Source organism: Akebia trifoliata, chromosome 11 (genome assembly GCF_017979445.1).
Source record: "Akebia trifoliata isolate Shusen 1 chromosome 11, ASM1797944v1, whole genome shotgun sequence".
Taxonomy (NCBI): domain Eukaryota; kingdom Viridiplantae; phylum Streptophyta; class Magnoliopsida; order Ranunculales; family Lardizabalaceae; genus Akebia; species Akebia trifoliata.
In genome coordinates, this window is record NC_141385.1 from 50,604,233 (window position 1) to 50,622,192 (window position 17,960).

Below are 17,960 nucleotides of genomic sequence, written 5' to 3' on the forward strand. Positions count from 1 at the left end.
GTCTCGTTCACGGATGCGACAAGAAAACGAGTTTTAAAAATATGTCTCTTCCTTCATATGATTTTTATTAGTTTGTTCAAGAATGTCAGGTCCCGCGCTTCACTTGCTTCAGTCGCATACGTATATTAGGAGTGACTATTTCCTTGGTGTGTCATACATAATTTCATTAATTGGTGTGCTTTAAAAAGTAGAAAACATCGTGAGCTTTCTAGTTAACTCAAACTAAGAAAATTGAAACGATTTAGCTGCTTCATATGTTATTTAAATATCATCTGTTTTTCTAAAAACTAAGATTTCATAAGAAAAAATAATTACTGTAATCATAAAGAGGTCGAGGAGACCATCATTGAAAGATTGAAAATCCACTAAGGGGACAACAAACAAATCCCGATAAAAGCAATTCCATTTATTGCTCTACATCTCGTTTACAACCTTGGATTCTCATCTAAAAACAAAATCTTCAAAGAAACATCTCTAAATTCCTCATATAACTTGCACCACTAGTAGAGTAAAACTCAGAAGTGCTTATGATAACCTTCCTTGTTTCACACTCTTTCCCAATAAACACGCTCCTATTTCTCTCGTTCCAAATGCCCCAGCAGATTACAGATGGAATAATACTCCACAATGCTTCTGTCCCGATTTGAATGGAATGGGGAGTCCAACATTGGAAGGAGAATATTGACAGATGTGGATCAAATAGATTTCGCAAAATTGCAGTAAGAAGAATATGGAAAAAGGATGATCATCAAATCTAGTTCTGTGGTACATTTTGTACCAAGACTGGTCACTTATTCGATCTGTTTGTATTTCCAATAACACAGCAGTCTAATAGTTTCTTTCTGTTGGACCATCTTCGTTCCTCTCGCTCTGCTAGTGTAGCTCGGCAAGCAGTGTTCAGTTCACTCTTAGTCATTATTGTCTGGGCTGGTTGTACAAGCATCAGCCTCCTTGAATAGTCTCCAGTGAAACTACCCTCAGAAATGACACTGAGGTTGTTGGAGTAGTTTATCAGGCTGTGGGTTTCCGCACTGTTTCATGGTAAAAATTTAACCTTTATCACGGCCCAGCTAGCACCAAAGTATCCGAAGCTATAACATGCTTTACAGGAAAAACAAATACCTTGCAAAAAAGTTCACACTCAAGAAAGTAGTTTTAAACCCATGTCGTCATCATCATCCAGCTTGATCTCCATCTGTAGAATTCCTAATATGGTATATATATGTTCTGATTTTGGATGGGACTTATCTGCAACACGAAATTCATGTACACGTCCATTAATCTCTAGCCAGCTACAGCCAGGGGTCTTCTTCAAACCTCTATCTCTGAGAACACCCCTCATCTTAGCAACTCCATCCCATTTTCCAGCTTCAGCATATATGTTAGACAGCAAAACATAGTTGCCAGCATTTTTTGGTTCCAAACTTACGAGCTTCTCAGCTGCAAACTCCGCAAGTCTAGTCTCCGAGTGCATCTTACAAGCACTCAACAACGGGCCCCAGGTCCGTGCATCCGGTTCAAATGGCATCATTCTTATTAGTTCTACTGCTTCACTAATATGCCCTGTGCGCCCTAGAAGATCCACCATACATGCATAGTGTTCTTGATTGGGTCGGCAATCATATATCTCAATCATTTCCTTGAAGTGTTCCCACCCCTCTTTCACAAAACCTGTGTTGACACAAGCTGTCAATAGCCCAAGAAAGGTTATTAGATCTGGTCTCAAGTTGGAATTCTTCATCTGGTTGTACAATTCTATGCACCGAGACCAATTTCCATGCTTAGAATATGCACTGATCATCGAGTTCCATGAAACTATATCCTTACTGTCAATTTCCTCTTCATCGAACAACTTTTGTGCCATCTCTATACACCCGCATTTGGCGTAGCTGACGAGAAGAGCTGTAACCACAGATACCCGCAAATTTAAACCATGTTTGATTGAGTACCCATGAATGTATTTGACTTGCTCCAGTGCTCCTACATTCACAAAAGCAGGCAAGATGTTTATTACCATTATGGAGTCCGGTCTCACTCCATCCATTTTCATTTTGGAGAAGAGACGCAAAGCATGGTTAGATTGATCATTTCTTACATATACTCTGATCATTGAACTCCATGATATCACAGTTTTGTCCAACACCAAATCAAAAATCTTTCGTGCAGTTTCTGAGTCCCTACATTTGCCATACATATCAATCAACGAATTATGAACCGATACTTGATAATCTGAACCATTTCTAACCACATGAGCATGGATCTGTTGACCCAAGTCGAGAGATTTCAGCTCCGCAACAGAAGAAATAGCAGCAATGGCAGTAAATAAATCAGCTCTGATACCTGAACTTACCATCTGAACCATCAGTTCAAGGGCTTCCCTGGGATACCCATTTCTGGAGTTTGCCGAAATCATCAAGTTCCACACAACACAATCCCTCTTAGGCATTTTCTCAAATAGTACTTTCGCCTTTTCCAAACTACTCAATTTTGAATACATGGTCAATAGAGCAGTATTCACAGACAAATCATCACCCAAATTGTATAAAACAATCAAAAGGTGAACGAGTCTTCCTGCTTCGAAAGAGTTCAAAGCAACACTAGATCTCAATAGGTTTACTATAGTAACCGAATCCGGTTCTAGTCCTTGCATTCTCATTCTCCCAAAGAGCCTAAAACTCTCCTTGGGATCACCATTTTGAGAAAGCTCAGAAATTAATGAGTTCCAAAGGGTCAAATTCATGCTGGGTTGGGAATCCACATTTTCGCCACAATTCCCATAAACATCTATCAAAGTGGAAACCACCGAAACATCCGAATCATAACCCAATTTAACTAAATGAACATGAATTTTTCTAATATTGTCAAGATGGGATTGGGAACAAGATTTCAGAACAAAAGGATAGGTAAGTTCATCTGGGTACATGGATTTCAGAACCATTTCTTGATAGACAAAAAGGGCTTTCTCCCATTTCTCAAACTTGGAAAGAATTCTGAGGATTGTGTTGTAAACAAGAGGGTTTGGGTCTTCCACAGAGGTGAAGACTTGTTGAGAGAAACGGAGATGGCCCAGATTAGCATAGCTGCTAATGAGTTTAGAAGAGAGTGTTGGATTTTGGTGGAGACCAAAAACAATGAATCTGGCGTGAATTTGTTGGAGAAATTCGGTTTTGTTACAGAAATCTAAAAGAGAAGACAAGGAACTTAAAGGTTGGGTTCGGTTGTTGGCGGGAAGGTTTTTGAATTTGAAAGGCAGTTGGTTGAAGAGAAGTATCGACCGTTGTTGAGTGGGTAGCATAATGCAGCTTAGAAGTGAATGATAGGGGCTCTTGGGCGAGGAGTTTTATGATAATAACAATAAAATGACCAAAATACCCTCTTATTCAATCTCTTGTAAAAACTCGTAGTTTCCTGTCTTCGGTATCTTGCTAGGAACCTTAGATTTTTATTCCCAAAAAATCCTATCTTGTTCTTCAGGTTTGAAGGTTCAAGGAGAGAATCTTGACACTGAAATGAGAGAAAAAAAAAAAAAAAACCTTTACACTGGGATTTTTGGGAAAAAAATTCAAGGGTTTTCAACAAGAGGTGTTGAAGATGAAGGGCTTTTTGGTCACTTCATTAGATCTATGGAAGATCAATGTCAGTTTGAAAACCAAGGGGGTATATCTAATTTGCTTTGAAACTAGGAGAGGTACATCAGAATTAGTCTACCTTTAATGTTCTTCCCTGAAGACACTGATGCTTTTGGTCATTTCATACGTGATGCACTATTACCCACTTTATATGAAACTCAAGAAATGTTGTATCCTCTTCTACATTTTGTAAAAGGTTATGTTGAAAGCTTTTGATCTCTATCTATGTTCTTTCTTCTTCCCAGAGTCAGTCCTTGCTGGAGATATTCAATTTAAGGTAGCCTTTAGTATTCAACAAAACCCATTTTTATTTTTGTTTTGTGATCATCAAAGTGGTCTATTCATAATTTCTAGTCAGTTTCAGTACTAAATCTCTTAGTGAATCAATTATTTATCAACTTCTGCACCTTCACCACTATCTATTTTGAAAAATTCAATTTGAATGTGTTTTGAGGTTGCTTCATTATATATATTATACATGCTGTTTGCTAGACAACTTTTGCATAATGATTTTCGGGTCAAGTCCCAACATTTTGTTAAATGTAAAGACATTGTGATGCTATTTGTGGAATGCATCATATCACCTTTTTTTCCTCTTTGCAGAGTAAGACATTGGCAAATGTTGATCATAGTTTGTTCTCCTTCAAATTGTCATTGGATTAGTCAGACAATTATCCTTTATTTGAATGTTGTTTGGGCAATGGATGTTCTACTTTTAATTCATTTTGCAAAGAAGAAGAATTCTCTCTATTGATCATCCTCTCTTTTGACAATTGACTTCCTAATAATTGTAATTTTTTTTTTTTTTTGGTTATTGAAGATCAGTTAAGTGTGTTCTAAATAGTACACTTCGGAAGTGAAATCTCTCCATCTGCTACTGTCTCACTTTCTAAGATAGATTATTGAAGACCACATCTGGCTTTGTTATAGGGAAGAATCTTATATATTTCACCGATTTTTTCAGTATAACATGAGAAAAACGAAAAGGAAAATGTAAAAAATTTCAGACAGTCAAAAAGATATGATTGGTAGATAAAAATTAATACAATGAAACTAGGAATTTTAATCAAGGTAAGGAGCCTTTGAAACCAATAAAATTTGTTTACAGTGTGGAACATTAAAAAAAAAAAAAAAAAAATTAACAGTGTTTCCCCATCAGTCAGAGATTCCAGGCCCTTTCTTTGTCCTTCTGATTCTGCTTCTGTTGTGGATCCTTAGGTACTCTTGTAGCATTGCTGACAAGCACTCTCTGTGCCATCCTCCCCCTACTACCAATTGAGACGCGCACTTTCTCCATCCCTCCATTCATGCCGGCCCTTCTCATATGCTGCTGCAGTGGGGAAGATTTTATGCAAACCTTCTTTTGAAGGCTTCGTCTCAAGATACTGCTAAACTTCTTAGTACCACTTCTCTGCCCCCTGAGACTCCACGGTGTCTGTTCTATGCTGTTAATTTCACTTCCTTGTATAACTTCTTTAATGGGTTCATGGTTGGGTACTGGTGGCAAAGGGAGTAATGGTGTTGGAGCTGGAGCTAATCTCTGTGCAGTGGGCAATGGGATTAGTGAGTTACGTCTAGGAGCTGGGATATCTGGAATCCGATGGGCTGTTGTGCAGATGGAGAGTCTACTGGGCTTTCTTGGCAATGGTAGTAGTTGTTCAGCTATCTCAGGTTTGTTTTCTTTCTCTGAGAGATTTTTGTAATTTACAAAGCTATTGGTTATAGGAGGGAGTATTGGAGGTCTAAAGCTGCTGTTGTTCTCTGTCAATGGGCGGACGGGATTTTCTACATCTTTACCACCCAAGACCATGCTTGCTTCATTGAAATTTTTGTGAATTCCCAGTACCGCTGGCTTCATTGATGTTGTGGTGTTATTCTGCTCTTCATTCTGTTGTTTTTGCTGCTGTTGCTGATGTTGTTCTGCTATTTTTGTGTCTACATGCTGCCTAGCTAGTCTTCTTTCTACCAGAAGTTGTGATTCCAATTCCTTCACCTGCAACAAGATACCACCCACTTTGGTTTATCAATGGTATTGGTTGAATTTCTCTCCACAATTAAGTGGGTAAGATCAGAAGTCCTAAAGATTTTCAGAACATCTAGAAATAAGAAGCATTTTCTGTGAATATAATAACCAACAGCTGTTCTATAAATCTTGCATATTAAGAAATTCATTTTCTAGAAAACCCAACTGCAGGAAATATAATGCCTTCCATATCTATCTATCCTACCTTATCTGCTGCAATTGGTATAAAGGAAAATTTGTTCTAGAGGCGGAAATCTTAAATTTGTATAAAAAAACAATTTAAAAGGAAGGAGAAAAAAAAGTAATGGATCCTAAATGAGTATAGAAAAGCCACTTCATTACAGAATATTGTAAAGCCAGCTATTATGAAGAGTTCTAGCATACCTTGTCTTGTAGATTCTTGTTGTTGAGATCTCTTGCCTTTGCCTTCAAGTCTAGACCATGAATGGTCTCCTCCATCTTCTTAATGTAAATATCTTTGCTCTTCATATCTTGCTTTGCCTTCTCAACCTAACAAATTGTTGAACACGGCTTGTTTAAAACAAGTTAACGAATGAATGAAGTAAGATGGCTATTAGAGATATAGTTATGTGGTACATTCCCACACTAAAAACGATTAATTTCATGCTTTTGGCTACTTGTACCATTTGTTTGTTTTTCAAAATCTCACTGCTGTCTAATTGCTTCTTGGCTGGACCCAGTTCTATTCCTCTCACTCTGCTTGCAAAGTTCAGAGAGCACAAAGTCTCACTCAGGTCATTTTCACTGGGACTGATCTGGACAAACATCAGTGTCTTCGAATCTCCTCCTATGGAAAAATATATGAAATCAGGTATTTGTGTTCCATATGGTCTAGAAAGAGAAAAAGAACATTAATCAAGCTAGAGCAGGAGCATAAGAGGACATTCTCCAAGCCCCAAAACATACACTTAGCACCCAGCAGGGATGATCAACAAAAGGTAGGCCAAAATAGAATAGAAAAATACCTAGAGAATCTTGAAGCAAGTGAGTGAGCTTGGAATTCCTACAAACAAAAAAAAAAAAAAATGGAAAATATCAAAATTAATTATAGGGCAACCAACTTACAACAATTGAAAATGCAAAATGATATCTTAAGAGGAATCAATGGATGAATTAAAGTATAATTTGTTTTTAAAACCTGAATGGGATATGTGGACTTTTAGTTGCAAGGGCGGATATCACATCTCCAAGTGCCGAAAGAGATCTGTTAATATTTTGTGTTTCCTTAAGGCGCTCTCCTTGAACGTCCGTCTTGGCGACCCTTTCACTTCCAGCTAGGTCAACAAGCCATAACTTACTTCTTGTGCATTCTCCATTTATCACACTCTCTCCCTTCACCATCACACAGTGAATGCTGCATTGTGAAGAATTAACACACTGGAGTTCAGTACTAGACCACAAATCAAAAGGCCAGTGAAGAATAGTAAAATAAGAAAACTTATTTTAAACATTGTTGTGTTATACGTGTCAGTGTCAGTGTTGAGAAGCCTGAAACATATATATATATATATATAGGGTTGGGTTCCAACGACACACATTGCGACAACGTGTTTGTCTTATATGGCCAAAAATGTTTGGAATGGGCTGATTTTTTGTGAGGATGATCTCTGTGATGAGGGGATCATCCTGGCAAAAAATCATCCCATTCCAAAACTTGTAACCCCATCAAAATTGATTTACAAAAATTGGACGGTCTATAATTTTTCAACAAAAATTGGACGGTCTAGAAGTTTCATAATGAGCTGATTTTTGGCAAGGATGATCTCCTCACCATAGAGATCATCCTCACAAAAAATCAGCCCATTCCAAACATTTTTGCCCATATAAGACAAAACACGTTGTCGCAATGTGTGTTGAAATGGTTGTCGTTTGAACCTGACCCATATATATATATATGTGTGTGTGTGTGTGTGTGTGTGTGTGTTATAATAAGAATTTCAGTCATTCTAGAAGTATTTTGTTTTCTTGGGTTCTCGTCATTTCATGTTGCATATGTGATTTTGTGACATTTTTCACTTAAAACATAAGAGAACCACTGTATTTTTAGGCATTAATGTTCTAATACAGTGTGTTGGAATGTTGGAACCTCATACTGCACCTGATCTGACACCACACATCTGTGTTGATACTGACACAGGCATCAGTGTTCAATTAAATAGGCTGATTGAAACAACAGTAATATTGGTCAAAATAAGAACAAACCAGTGGGATCGGCTACTGTGCTCGTTTGCATTAGTAGCACCAACAGCCCTAGCATTGCTGCCTGTCTGTAGAACTTCCCAGACCTCATTCATGTTGCTTACATGGGCTTCAACCAGTCCAGGAACATGATGAATTCCTTCTGCAACTTGTCTTATTTCAAGCCTATATTCAAACATATAGAAATTCATTGTCAGTCCATGAAACCCATTTGATATTGTTCTTCATAATATTCAGAATTGTCTAAAATGTCCAACATTTTTAAATTTTAAGGCACGGTTTGTAGGTTTTCTTTTGGGGGGGGGGGGGGGAATAAGTTACCTCTTTGCAGCAACTCCTGGCTGAGATCCTGGCACGAGCAGATCTCGTATTTGTTCATTATAAACTTCTAATACACTTACAGAAATTTCATATCTGTATAGCCCTTGGCGAGCCTTGATGATGTGAAACAGCTCCTCAAGGGTCCTGTAGTTGACCCCACGAACTTCTTTAGTACCCTCCATAGTGAATGTCTTTCCAGTTCCCGTCTGCCCATAAGCAAATATACAGACATTGTATCCATCTAAAACTGATGTGGCGAAGGGGGCTGTGTCTTCAAATACATCAGCTATTCCAGCAGGCACAAATAAAAACATGTTTAGACCAAGTTGGTGGGATATTTAGATCTAGTGCATATGTAGTTAGAATTCCAAAAGTAGTGATATTATGCACCAAAGTCTTAAGCTACGAATAACTACCTATGAAGGTGAAATCCAATATCAATGTTATTCAAACAGGAGAAGATTCTAATTGGGTTTGGCTGATTAGCTATTATCAACGGTCGGTCTTATTAATTTCAACTGAATTTGATTGGGTTCATTGAAAGATTTATAGATCCAAATGGGTACTTATTATCTATCAATGGGTACTTAAGATGTCCTCAATGAAGAAAAAATCATTTTGATCGAATGCTTACCTTGATTTGCTTGTGGGCTAAAGACAGAATCGAACTTGAAGACCTTCTTGGGTGCTCCATAGGCTTTGACCATAAGTTCACCATCTTTTGCAGATTCAAAATCAATTGCCATCAAATTTCCGTCAGCAATTTCTTCCATATTCAGTGGTCTGCATCTGCAAAAGACTCTTATGTTCCCTTCAGAGAAAAAAAACAAATTATGTCAGTGAGCCTTCCCAATATATTTATATCAGTAGTAAGTCACTGATCATCTGCTTAGCAAACCTTTCAGCTCCAGAACCTTATTATAAAGTTCTTTCTGTTCCTTGGCTCCCTTGACGAATTTAAGCTTGAGATCCCTGTGTTCCCTCTCCAAATCCACCTTTTGGCTCACTATTGAAAAAGAAGAAACAAAAAACTTATAAAATACAATTAGACAGACTGAGATCGGATGAAAATGATTAGATGGGTATATCAATGTACCTGCAGAGTGGATGGTAGTGGTCATTTGGCTCACATCTGCGAGGCATTTCTTGTATTCTAGTGCTTCTTTCGATAGCTTGGTGTGCTCCAGTTTCAACATCTGTTTTGTAAATTTCACAAACCAATCTAAAATTGTCTTTGATTTAGACTAAGATATTCTTGCTATGAGAAATAGAATTATGTACCTTAAATTTCTTGGTCAAGTCTCTAAGGGCCGAGAACCATCGGCTCTTCTCCTTCACTTGTCCCTCAATGGCATAAGCTAGTGTAAAAAGAACCATCAAGATGTTATATCTAGTCTTACCGAGAATTAGATGAGTGGCATCAAACATAGAATTTTCATACCTAGAGATCCAACATGCATGGACTTGCGCATGAGCTCGTTTTGGAGCTCTCGCAGAGACATCCAAGCTTCTTGGCATTCTTTGCTCTTCAAGTGGTACTCCTTTTTGAACCCTTCTAGAGCTATTTTGGTTTCTGTTAATTCCTTGTACTGCAGCTCATAATCTCTTTGCAGCTTCAAGAGCTCTCCCTCCTCAGCCACTCCTTGACAGTGGTCATATTTGTCCTATAAAGAATAAAGGATAGAAAAAAACATTTAATTTTTTCGAATGATTTTAGAAATTTTAACTAACACTTGAACAAGTTTTAAGTACAGATAATTACTTCAAAGGGTTCATACTCTCCTATTTGATCCCTTTCTTTATCTTCGATAAATTCCACGCTTCCAAAGCCTATAAAAAAGCAGCAAATTCAGTAAATGAAAATTTTGTACCGTTGGGTGTAACTTTTCTGCTATTATCATTTTTAATTTTGTGGAACTTAAAATTATGGGAAGCTTGCAAAAATAAAAATCAACCTTACCAGCTTTAGATTCTTTCCTTACAGAAATCCCACACACGATGGGGCTTCCTATTACTCCTTCGAATCTAATTGATAAGCCTTCTTTACCATTGACAAAAGCTTTCAAATCAGATAAAACCAGAGGCTTATTGGAACCAACCCGAGCATAAATATCTATACCAGAAACAGCCTGCAAAGAAGAATTGGAGAATCTAATGAAGAACTTGTTCTTGAACATGATGACCCAATTTAACAAAAGAACACTTCATTTTAATTCTCATCTCCTCACCTTCTCTTCTTGTATAAACACATCGAAGACTCTCATCAGTGGAGGACCATTTGTGAACATAATCTCCGCAAGATACAAATCAACAGCATAATTTCCTGTCTCCAGTGTCTGAAATTTGTATGAAAAGTTTCCAGACCGAGCAGTTTGGTAGAGTGCAAGACCTTCTTTATCGTCCCCTATACGTGCTTCGGTTCTGATAACATCACCACCAATGAAAAAACTGTCCTCTTGGAAATCGATCCCACCAGAAACTACAGTCTTATATAATCCTCCTGAATTTATGCTTATTAATGGAAGACTAGTCTCTGAAAAGCTGTTATTGATGGTAGATGTCATTAGAAGATCAATCAAAGCTTCGGGTGATTCATTATGCTTTGAGGTTTGCCCCTCTGGAGATAAAGTTGTCACCATTGTAGTTGGGATTCCATGGTTTTCCTCAATTTCTGCCCCATTGATTCCTTTATCCAAGGATAGCTCAAAGGAAACTAACTTCCTTGAGAATTCAGGGGTTTCTTCAAAGCTATTGCTAGGGATATCAGGAGAGCCAGCACAGATGACAAGATCGGGTGATGTTAAGGAAAATCCCAGGAGGGAGCGACCTGGAAAAAGGTCTTACTTCAAAAATCTTCCAAAAAAAAAAAAAAAAAATCTTAATTTTGGCTCATTTTTCATGTGGAAACAGAACAAATATTGAAAATTGATACAAGATAGTATCACTTGGAAGCTCATCTTTAGAATTTTAAATTTTAATGGTTCAGAAGTCTGTCTTTACCAAGAGACATCTGGCTAATAAATTAGTAAGATTGTGGTGAAACCCAGATTAAAAATTAAATCAAGAAACGTCTGATCCAAGAAATTTGGCTAAAAATAGGACTATTTCCGAGGTCCATGATTGGCAAGAACGTCTATGAATTGAAGAGAAATGGGTTAAAAAAACAGATAATAAAAAAAATCAAAATCCAAGACATTACCGTTAATACTATATGGATCAAAGGCACTGGGATCAGCCATTTGGGCAGTTTTAGAACTCTGAAGTTGCCAAGGAATGTCTGTCAGTTGAAGTGGATGATCAGATAAAGCAGAAGAATTACATGTGATCTCTTTGTTGAAGGTCTGTTCTTGCCAAGAAACGTCTGTGATGAGAAGTGGGTCTTGCCACTGATCTTCCATTGATAAATAAAGAGAGGGAGGGAAGGAGAATTCAAAGTGAAATACTTTTTTAAAATGAGAGAGAGAGAGAGAGAGAGATTTGTATCAGAAAAGAATGTATACTTTGAGATGCCGTTGATTTCGTTAGGGAAAGACCATTCATTCATTCAGCCGTTATACATATTAACGACCGTTGATTTTTGAAATTTGAATTTTTGTTAGCGGACTCTACTTTATAAATTGCAGAACACCTTTGGGCTTTGGCCACCAAAAGTGCCCGCTTCGGCTCACGTGAGTTTTCCGACTAATGACATACCCCTTGACTGAAGTCTTCTATAAGAGATTGACCAAAATCCACTTACTTCAACTTCTTACCTAGAAAACAAAAACAAAAAAAACTTGATTTTTTCCCAATAATTCATCCTCTTCAATCTTGTTCCTTGGAGCAGATCCTCTGTAACCCAATTTTTGTATAGCTCTCTGTAGCTATTATTAACGGGTGAGGGTGTGCCACATCATCAAGACTGTTACATCCAATATTTTAAATTTAAGTGTTGAGTTACCATCTATTTTCAAACACTTAATTTCGTTAATTTTTTTTTTTTTTTTTTTCATATTTGATCTAAACTATGAGTAAAACAGGCCTAAGTTGTTATTTTTATTCAATGTGATTTTCAATGGACTATAGAACAAGAGCTACGAAAATCGAGATACAGAGGATTCGTTCCCTTCAATCTTAGGGGAAAAATGAATTTATTTTAGGGAACCCTTGTTTTATCTCCAAATATCCATCTTCAACCCTTCATTTATTTTATTAAGTCATCTAGGATAAAAATGTTACTAGTTTTCTTCTTATTGATTTAGAAGACAACACAATAGAGAAAATCAAGTAAATATTCTAATCTCCAAACAACTGTTTATGTCGTCTCCAAACCCGAGGTTGAAGACCTAGCGGCGGGACTTCTTTCTAAATACCCTATAAGTTGCTAAATAAGACATCTAGTAAACTTTTTCTTTCTAAATGGTCCTTGCGGAATGCGGATCATTTTCACCACTTTTGGCATGTGAAATATCGAAATTACCCTTTCCTCATCTTCTTCACATAGTTAGGTTTCCCAACGGCGATTGCCATCATTTTTTACGATCTTTGATCATGAATGATGAATGGAGGACGATATTCTCTTAATTTTGAACATCTAAATGTATTTTGATTTATAAAAAGAAAATTGAAGAAAGAAGTTGAGATTCCATTTTTTTTTATGATTACATTGTAATTTTTGATTTGCAATCATAATTGATATATTTTGGATATTTCGAGGAGATTAACCAAGCATCAAAGTTGAAAAAACGAAAAAAACGAAGAACCCGATTGCATTACAACGTCAAGTTCACCACTTTTTATTTAATTACCACCAAGTTCGACAGTAATTTAAATAAAAAGTAGTGAACTCGACACTAAGTAAAAAACTGGTGAACTTGGCGTTGTAATGCAATTGAATTTTTCATTTTTCTAATTTCGATACTTATTTAATCTCCTTTAAATACCGAAAAATGTATAAATTATGGTTGCAAATCAAAATTTATGATGTAATCGTCAAAACAATTTGAATCTCAAATTCGTTCTTCAATAAAAAAAAGTGGTGAATTTGACAATAAGTTAAAAACTAGTGAATTCGACACTATATTAAAATTTGATGAACTCAATGTTGTAATGCAATCAGATTTTTCATTCTTTTATTTTCAATACTTGTTTAATCTCCTTTAAATATCTAAAAATATATTAATTATGGTAAAACAATCAAAATTTATGATGTAATCATAAAAAAAATTGAATCTCAAATTCATTCTTGAATAAAAAGTAGTAAACTCAACAGTAAGTTAAAAATTGGTGAACTTAACACTAAGCTAAAAACTGATGAATTCACTACTTAAGTGGTGAACTTGACATTTTAATGCAATCGGATTTTTCATTTATTTTTTTTTTTTTTTTCAACTTTGATACTTGGTTAATCTCCTTGAAATAACAAAAAAAATGTGTGGAGAAAAAAATTATCATCTTATTAGGAGGGTACCAATTTGACTAGTCCGAGTCATTTTTAAATCGTTGGTTAACCGAGAGAAATAAAACAATAACGCCACGTGATGTGCTCCCCTCACAAATCCCATTAAAACAGCATCAATCAAACGTTTGTGGTTGTGAATTGAAAGTTGTCGGTGGATCTTCATAACTACACTCGACCACTCGTCCATCAATAACATGTGAGTAGAATTTGGGGAATTTTTTTGCTGCCAATGAAATGTTTAAAAATAGATGTTTTTTGTTTTGTTTTCTTTTGATTTTGATAATTGTGTATCCTTGTAGACAATGGATTGGATCCGTATTTGGATTTTGCCCAACCCATAGACCAGGACCTTATTCAAGGGTTAGTCCCTGGGTACGTGCAACGCCTGCACATCACATGCAACAAATAAGTGAGGGTGTGCCCTCACGAGTGGTCCCTGAGGAATTAATGCTCATATTAGATATTGAACTTACGACCTATGAACATTTACAATTTATCTGTTCGAAATTACCATTGAGCCAATCCCTAGGAGTTTAAACACAATGAAATTTAACGCTATGATTATTGTGATCGATATAAGAGAATATTCGTAGGAATTTCAGATTCATACCAACAGGAATTCCTTGAAAAATCCAGTTATCTGAATCCAGGAAGAAGACTCTTTAGGGTTGATATCTTAGGTGTATATCAATTTCTGATGATTTTGTGAGTAGCAAAAGTTTTCTTATGAACCATAGATTAAAGCGTTATTTAATTGCATTTTGGATTTTGTGAACCATATATTATATGACCCACGTTGATGATGATGGTTCACCTGGCGAACCCAAGACCACGATGCATGCTCATGACTTTATTATAATATTAAAAATATCTTACTAATTTAATGCACGAGCTAATTATGTGGGTACGAAATTGAAGTAATAAATTAGGGGAAGCACTAGAGACGGACACGTCCAATATGATAGAATCGTGATAAAATGAGGCACCCTCTCTAACACACGTGTCCCATCTCATATGCCCCCCCCACATCACATAATCTTAAATCATTTGCCACGGGATATACAAGAAAAGATTTATAATTATACATATCTGAAAGACAAATGATCTACAATTTTGTGATGGAGGTGTCAAAAAATCATTACTCTTTACAATATTCTAATTCATTTAGCTAATGATTTGACTTTCGACTTTTGGAGTATTGATTTAATAACCTAAGAATATTTTGATTATACAAGGCATCTTGTTACTTCGAAAAAAGGAAAATTCAAGAATTTCATTTTCTTTCTTTCACGATTGATATCTAAGATGATTTGGGACAATGTTTAAAATTATGAATTCTTACCATCTATTTTAGATGAAGAGAAGAGAAGAGAAATGAACCAATTTTCTTTCCATTTCTTTTGTTTGGGAAGTTGAGTGAAGAGAGAATAGAAAGTAGGAGAGAAAAAATCCCAATTTTTATTATCTTCCAAATTGGAGAAAAAATTATTTTCTTTTCATTTCTCTCAATCCAAAAAGAGTGTTAGTAAAACTTAAAAAGAAGTTGGTAACTACAATTACGAAGATCTTATAAAAAAAAAATCAAGAGAATCGATAATAAAACAAATAATAATCAATGTTATTAATTGTACATTACCAATAACAATTGGTTGTTTGTGTATACTTCCAAAAAAATTCCTTGGGCTCAGTTAAGTGTGTCAAAAAGTATTTTCAAAGAGAGAATACATATATCAAAAAATTTTATTATTAAGGAAACCACATTTTTCAATTTTTTAAGATTTAGTAACCATCATAGTATGGGTTGGGTTCATCATAAACATTTCAGTCTCTCTTATTACTAAAATGGGATGGTGTTTACAAAAGTTGGTGTGGCAATTGAATCTCTCTTATTACCTGTGAAGTAGATTAATTTTAATATTTTTTAAATAAATATTAACTCATATCATTATTAGAATAAATTATAATTATATTAATATAGCATTTGCAAATAATGTGTTGTATTCTTGAAAGGAAGAAAAAAAAAAAGTCTTGCAAGGATTCATAGAAAGTATTTTATCATATTTATCATATATTTATTGGATCTGTTATTGGCACCCCCAACTTTACTTATTATATCTTAATTAAAAATAAAGAAAATAAGTGAATGATTGAGAATAAATAAAAATTAAGGTGCCTATAGAAGCTTTTTTTTTTTTTTTTAAAAAGGGGGGAGGGGGGTGTTTAAGATTTTATATGAGTCTAATCATAATAATTGTAAACAACTATTGAAATTATTTGAACAAATAATATAATATTTTGTAATGTTGAGATTATATTTAAGTCAAATCATTGTAATGTTTGAATAGTGTGTTTTAATTTTTAATAAGGGTGTAGTAATTAATAATATAGGAAATTGAGTGTACTAAATAAAAGTTAAGGTGCCAATAACAGCTCTCCATTTTATTACTTGCATGTAAATATGATGATGTATACTATCGACAAGGTAATATTTTAGAATCGGAACCAATCACAAATATTCACATTCTCGACAGTTTCCAATTCGATTATATTGTTGGAATCAAAAGCCTATGATGGCTCTAGTTCTAAAAATCTTAGGAATCGAAATCCGAATCAATCTTTCTAACAGTCCTAATTGCAATCTTTCTAACGTCAGCTTCTCCCTACTTTCAAATTGTTTCGCCAATCTTTTATTAATTTAATAATAATTATTTTTATTTAAAATGATGATGATTATTATTCATACAAATTAAATTGTGCATTATACGTGTCATCCCAACTAATTATTACGAGTCATGTTGGAGTAGCATTAAAATATGCATCATGAGAGGACATTTCTGACGTGAATGTGTGTCAGAATCATAAATACTTTCATTGAGATACGAGTATGTTGTAAATTTTAATGTTACTCAATAGAGTTATCCATCCTTACTTTGTTTGGACTTGGAGTAAACAATTCAAAATTTGATAATGCACTTTCGGTGAAGAGATGGAGCATGTTGGGTAGCATGGGTTGGTATGTTGGTGACACGTTGAAAGGTAGGGTAGCTCATTTCAAAATTTGAAGGAACCCTCCTTATATTTTCTCTAAAATTTGAAATGCCTCCTAAAATGCCACGTGTAATTTTATAGAGAGGGTTTCTTCAAAATTGTGATGCGGACTGTTGGCTTTATTGTTTTTTTTTTCCTGTTGAATGGGTAAATAGGTTGACCACGCGTACGATTGGGCACCACATATCAAACCAACATTTCAAGGTCTGAGGATATTCTCTGCTAGAAACATCATTGATCCCCAAGAAACTATTTCTCATTTGAGTTAATTAATTAGAAGTGATTTTTACTCATTTGGTAATAAACTAAACCCTTTTCAGATTCTTGATTACTGATTACTACAGAGCCTAAAATCAATTTTTTCCGAAATCATTTTCTTTCTCCTCTTCAACTATTTCGGCTTCTTGAATTCTTATCTTTGGACCAAGTACGAGCAAATATTTAAAAGAATTCTTGACAAAAGAAATTTTCATTTTTGAAACGAGAATGTGGAGAAAGAAGTAAAGTCATAAGATAGAATTGTTCATCCCCTTGATATTATATGAATATAATATTTTAAGTATATTTATGTGGAAGAATATAAATGACTTTTATCCAAAATTTTAAATGAAATCAAATTGTGTATGATGCGAGAGGTTACATATATTATGAGCTTAGACCCATAGCTCAGTTGGTTTGACACATTACATGGTAACTTTGAGATCATGGGTTCAAGTCCAACTTACGGCTTACCCATACAAGAAAAGGTTAAATATATTCCATCCCTAACCAAATTCTTTTGTGAGTGTCAAAACATGTTTTGACACCTAATAGAACGATTAATTTTACGATGCAAGGTGATATATGTTAGGCTTCCTTCATTCTATGCTTAATCTTTCAAGGAAAAATTACTAAAAAGGGATTAAATATTTTAATATTAAAAAAAAAAGAATCAATTTTTTAAAAAATTACTAAAAACAAAATAAGTCGTTAGATAATCCAATGTTTTAGTAATTTGCTAGACTATCCAACGTTTTAATGCGTTAAAATACATTGATGTACAAAAAATGCCCTTTTGAATACCTTGCTTTAACACCCTCATTTAATACGTTGGACAATCTAGCGAGTTGCTAAAATACTGGATTGTCTAACAATTTAATTCGTTTTTTATAGTACTTTTTGAAAAAATAGATTTATTTATTTATTTTTAAATATTAAAATATTTAATCCTCTTTTAATAAATTTTCTATCTATCAATCTACTAACATATTATTTTATTAATGAATAGAAAAACAAACAA

General features: G+C 34.9%; 2 protein-coding genes across 2 annotated transcripts; both read right to left on the bottom strand.

The window, feature by feature from the left end:
* Nucleotides 1-169: 169 nt before the first annotated feature.
* Nucleotides 170-3,318, bottom strand: LOC147392486 (putative pentatricopeptide repeat-containing protein At3g01580). The gene is made up of 2 exons (XM_086458528.1): nt 1,123-3,318; nt 170-1,031 (listed from the first exon to the last, which is right to left on the bottom strand). The coding sequence occupies exon 1, from the start codon at nt 3,293-3,295 to the stop codon at nt 1,142-1,144; it is 2,154 nt and encodes a 717-aa protein (XP_086314654.1). The 5' UTR covers nt 3,296-3,318; the 3' UTR covers nt 170-1,031; nt 1,123-1,141.
* Nucleotides 3,319-4,623: 1,305 nt separating this feature from the next.
* LOC147392487 (Di-glucose binding protein with Kinesin motor domain-containing protein) lies at nt 4,624-11,653 on the bottom strand. Its single transcript, XM_086460017.1, has 16 exons — nt 11,393-11,653; nt 10,422-11,020; nt 10,154-10,322; nt 9,956-10,023; nt 9,635-9,857; nt 9,475-9,551; nt 9,290-9,389; nt 9,092-9,199; nt 8,828-9,004; nt 8,194-8,479; nt 7,876-8,037; nt 6,812-7,027; nt 6,639-6,676; nt 6,297-6,460; nt 6,037-6,162; nt 4,624-5,622 (listed from the first exon to the last, which is right to left on the bottom strand). Exons 1-16 carry the CDS (start codon nt 11,589-11,591, stop codon nt 4,789-4,791), a joined length of 3,546 nt encoding a protein of 1,181 aa, XP_086316143.1. The 5' UTR covers nt 11,592-11,653; the 3' UTR covers nt 4,624-4,788.
* Nucleotides 11,654-17,960: the final 6,307 nt, after the last annotated feature.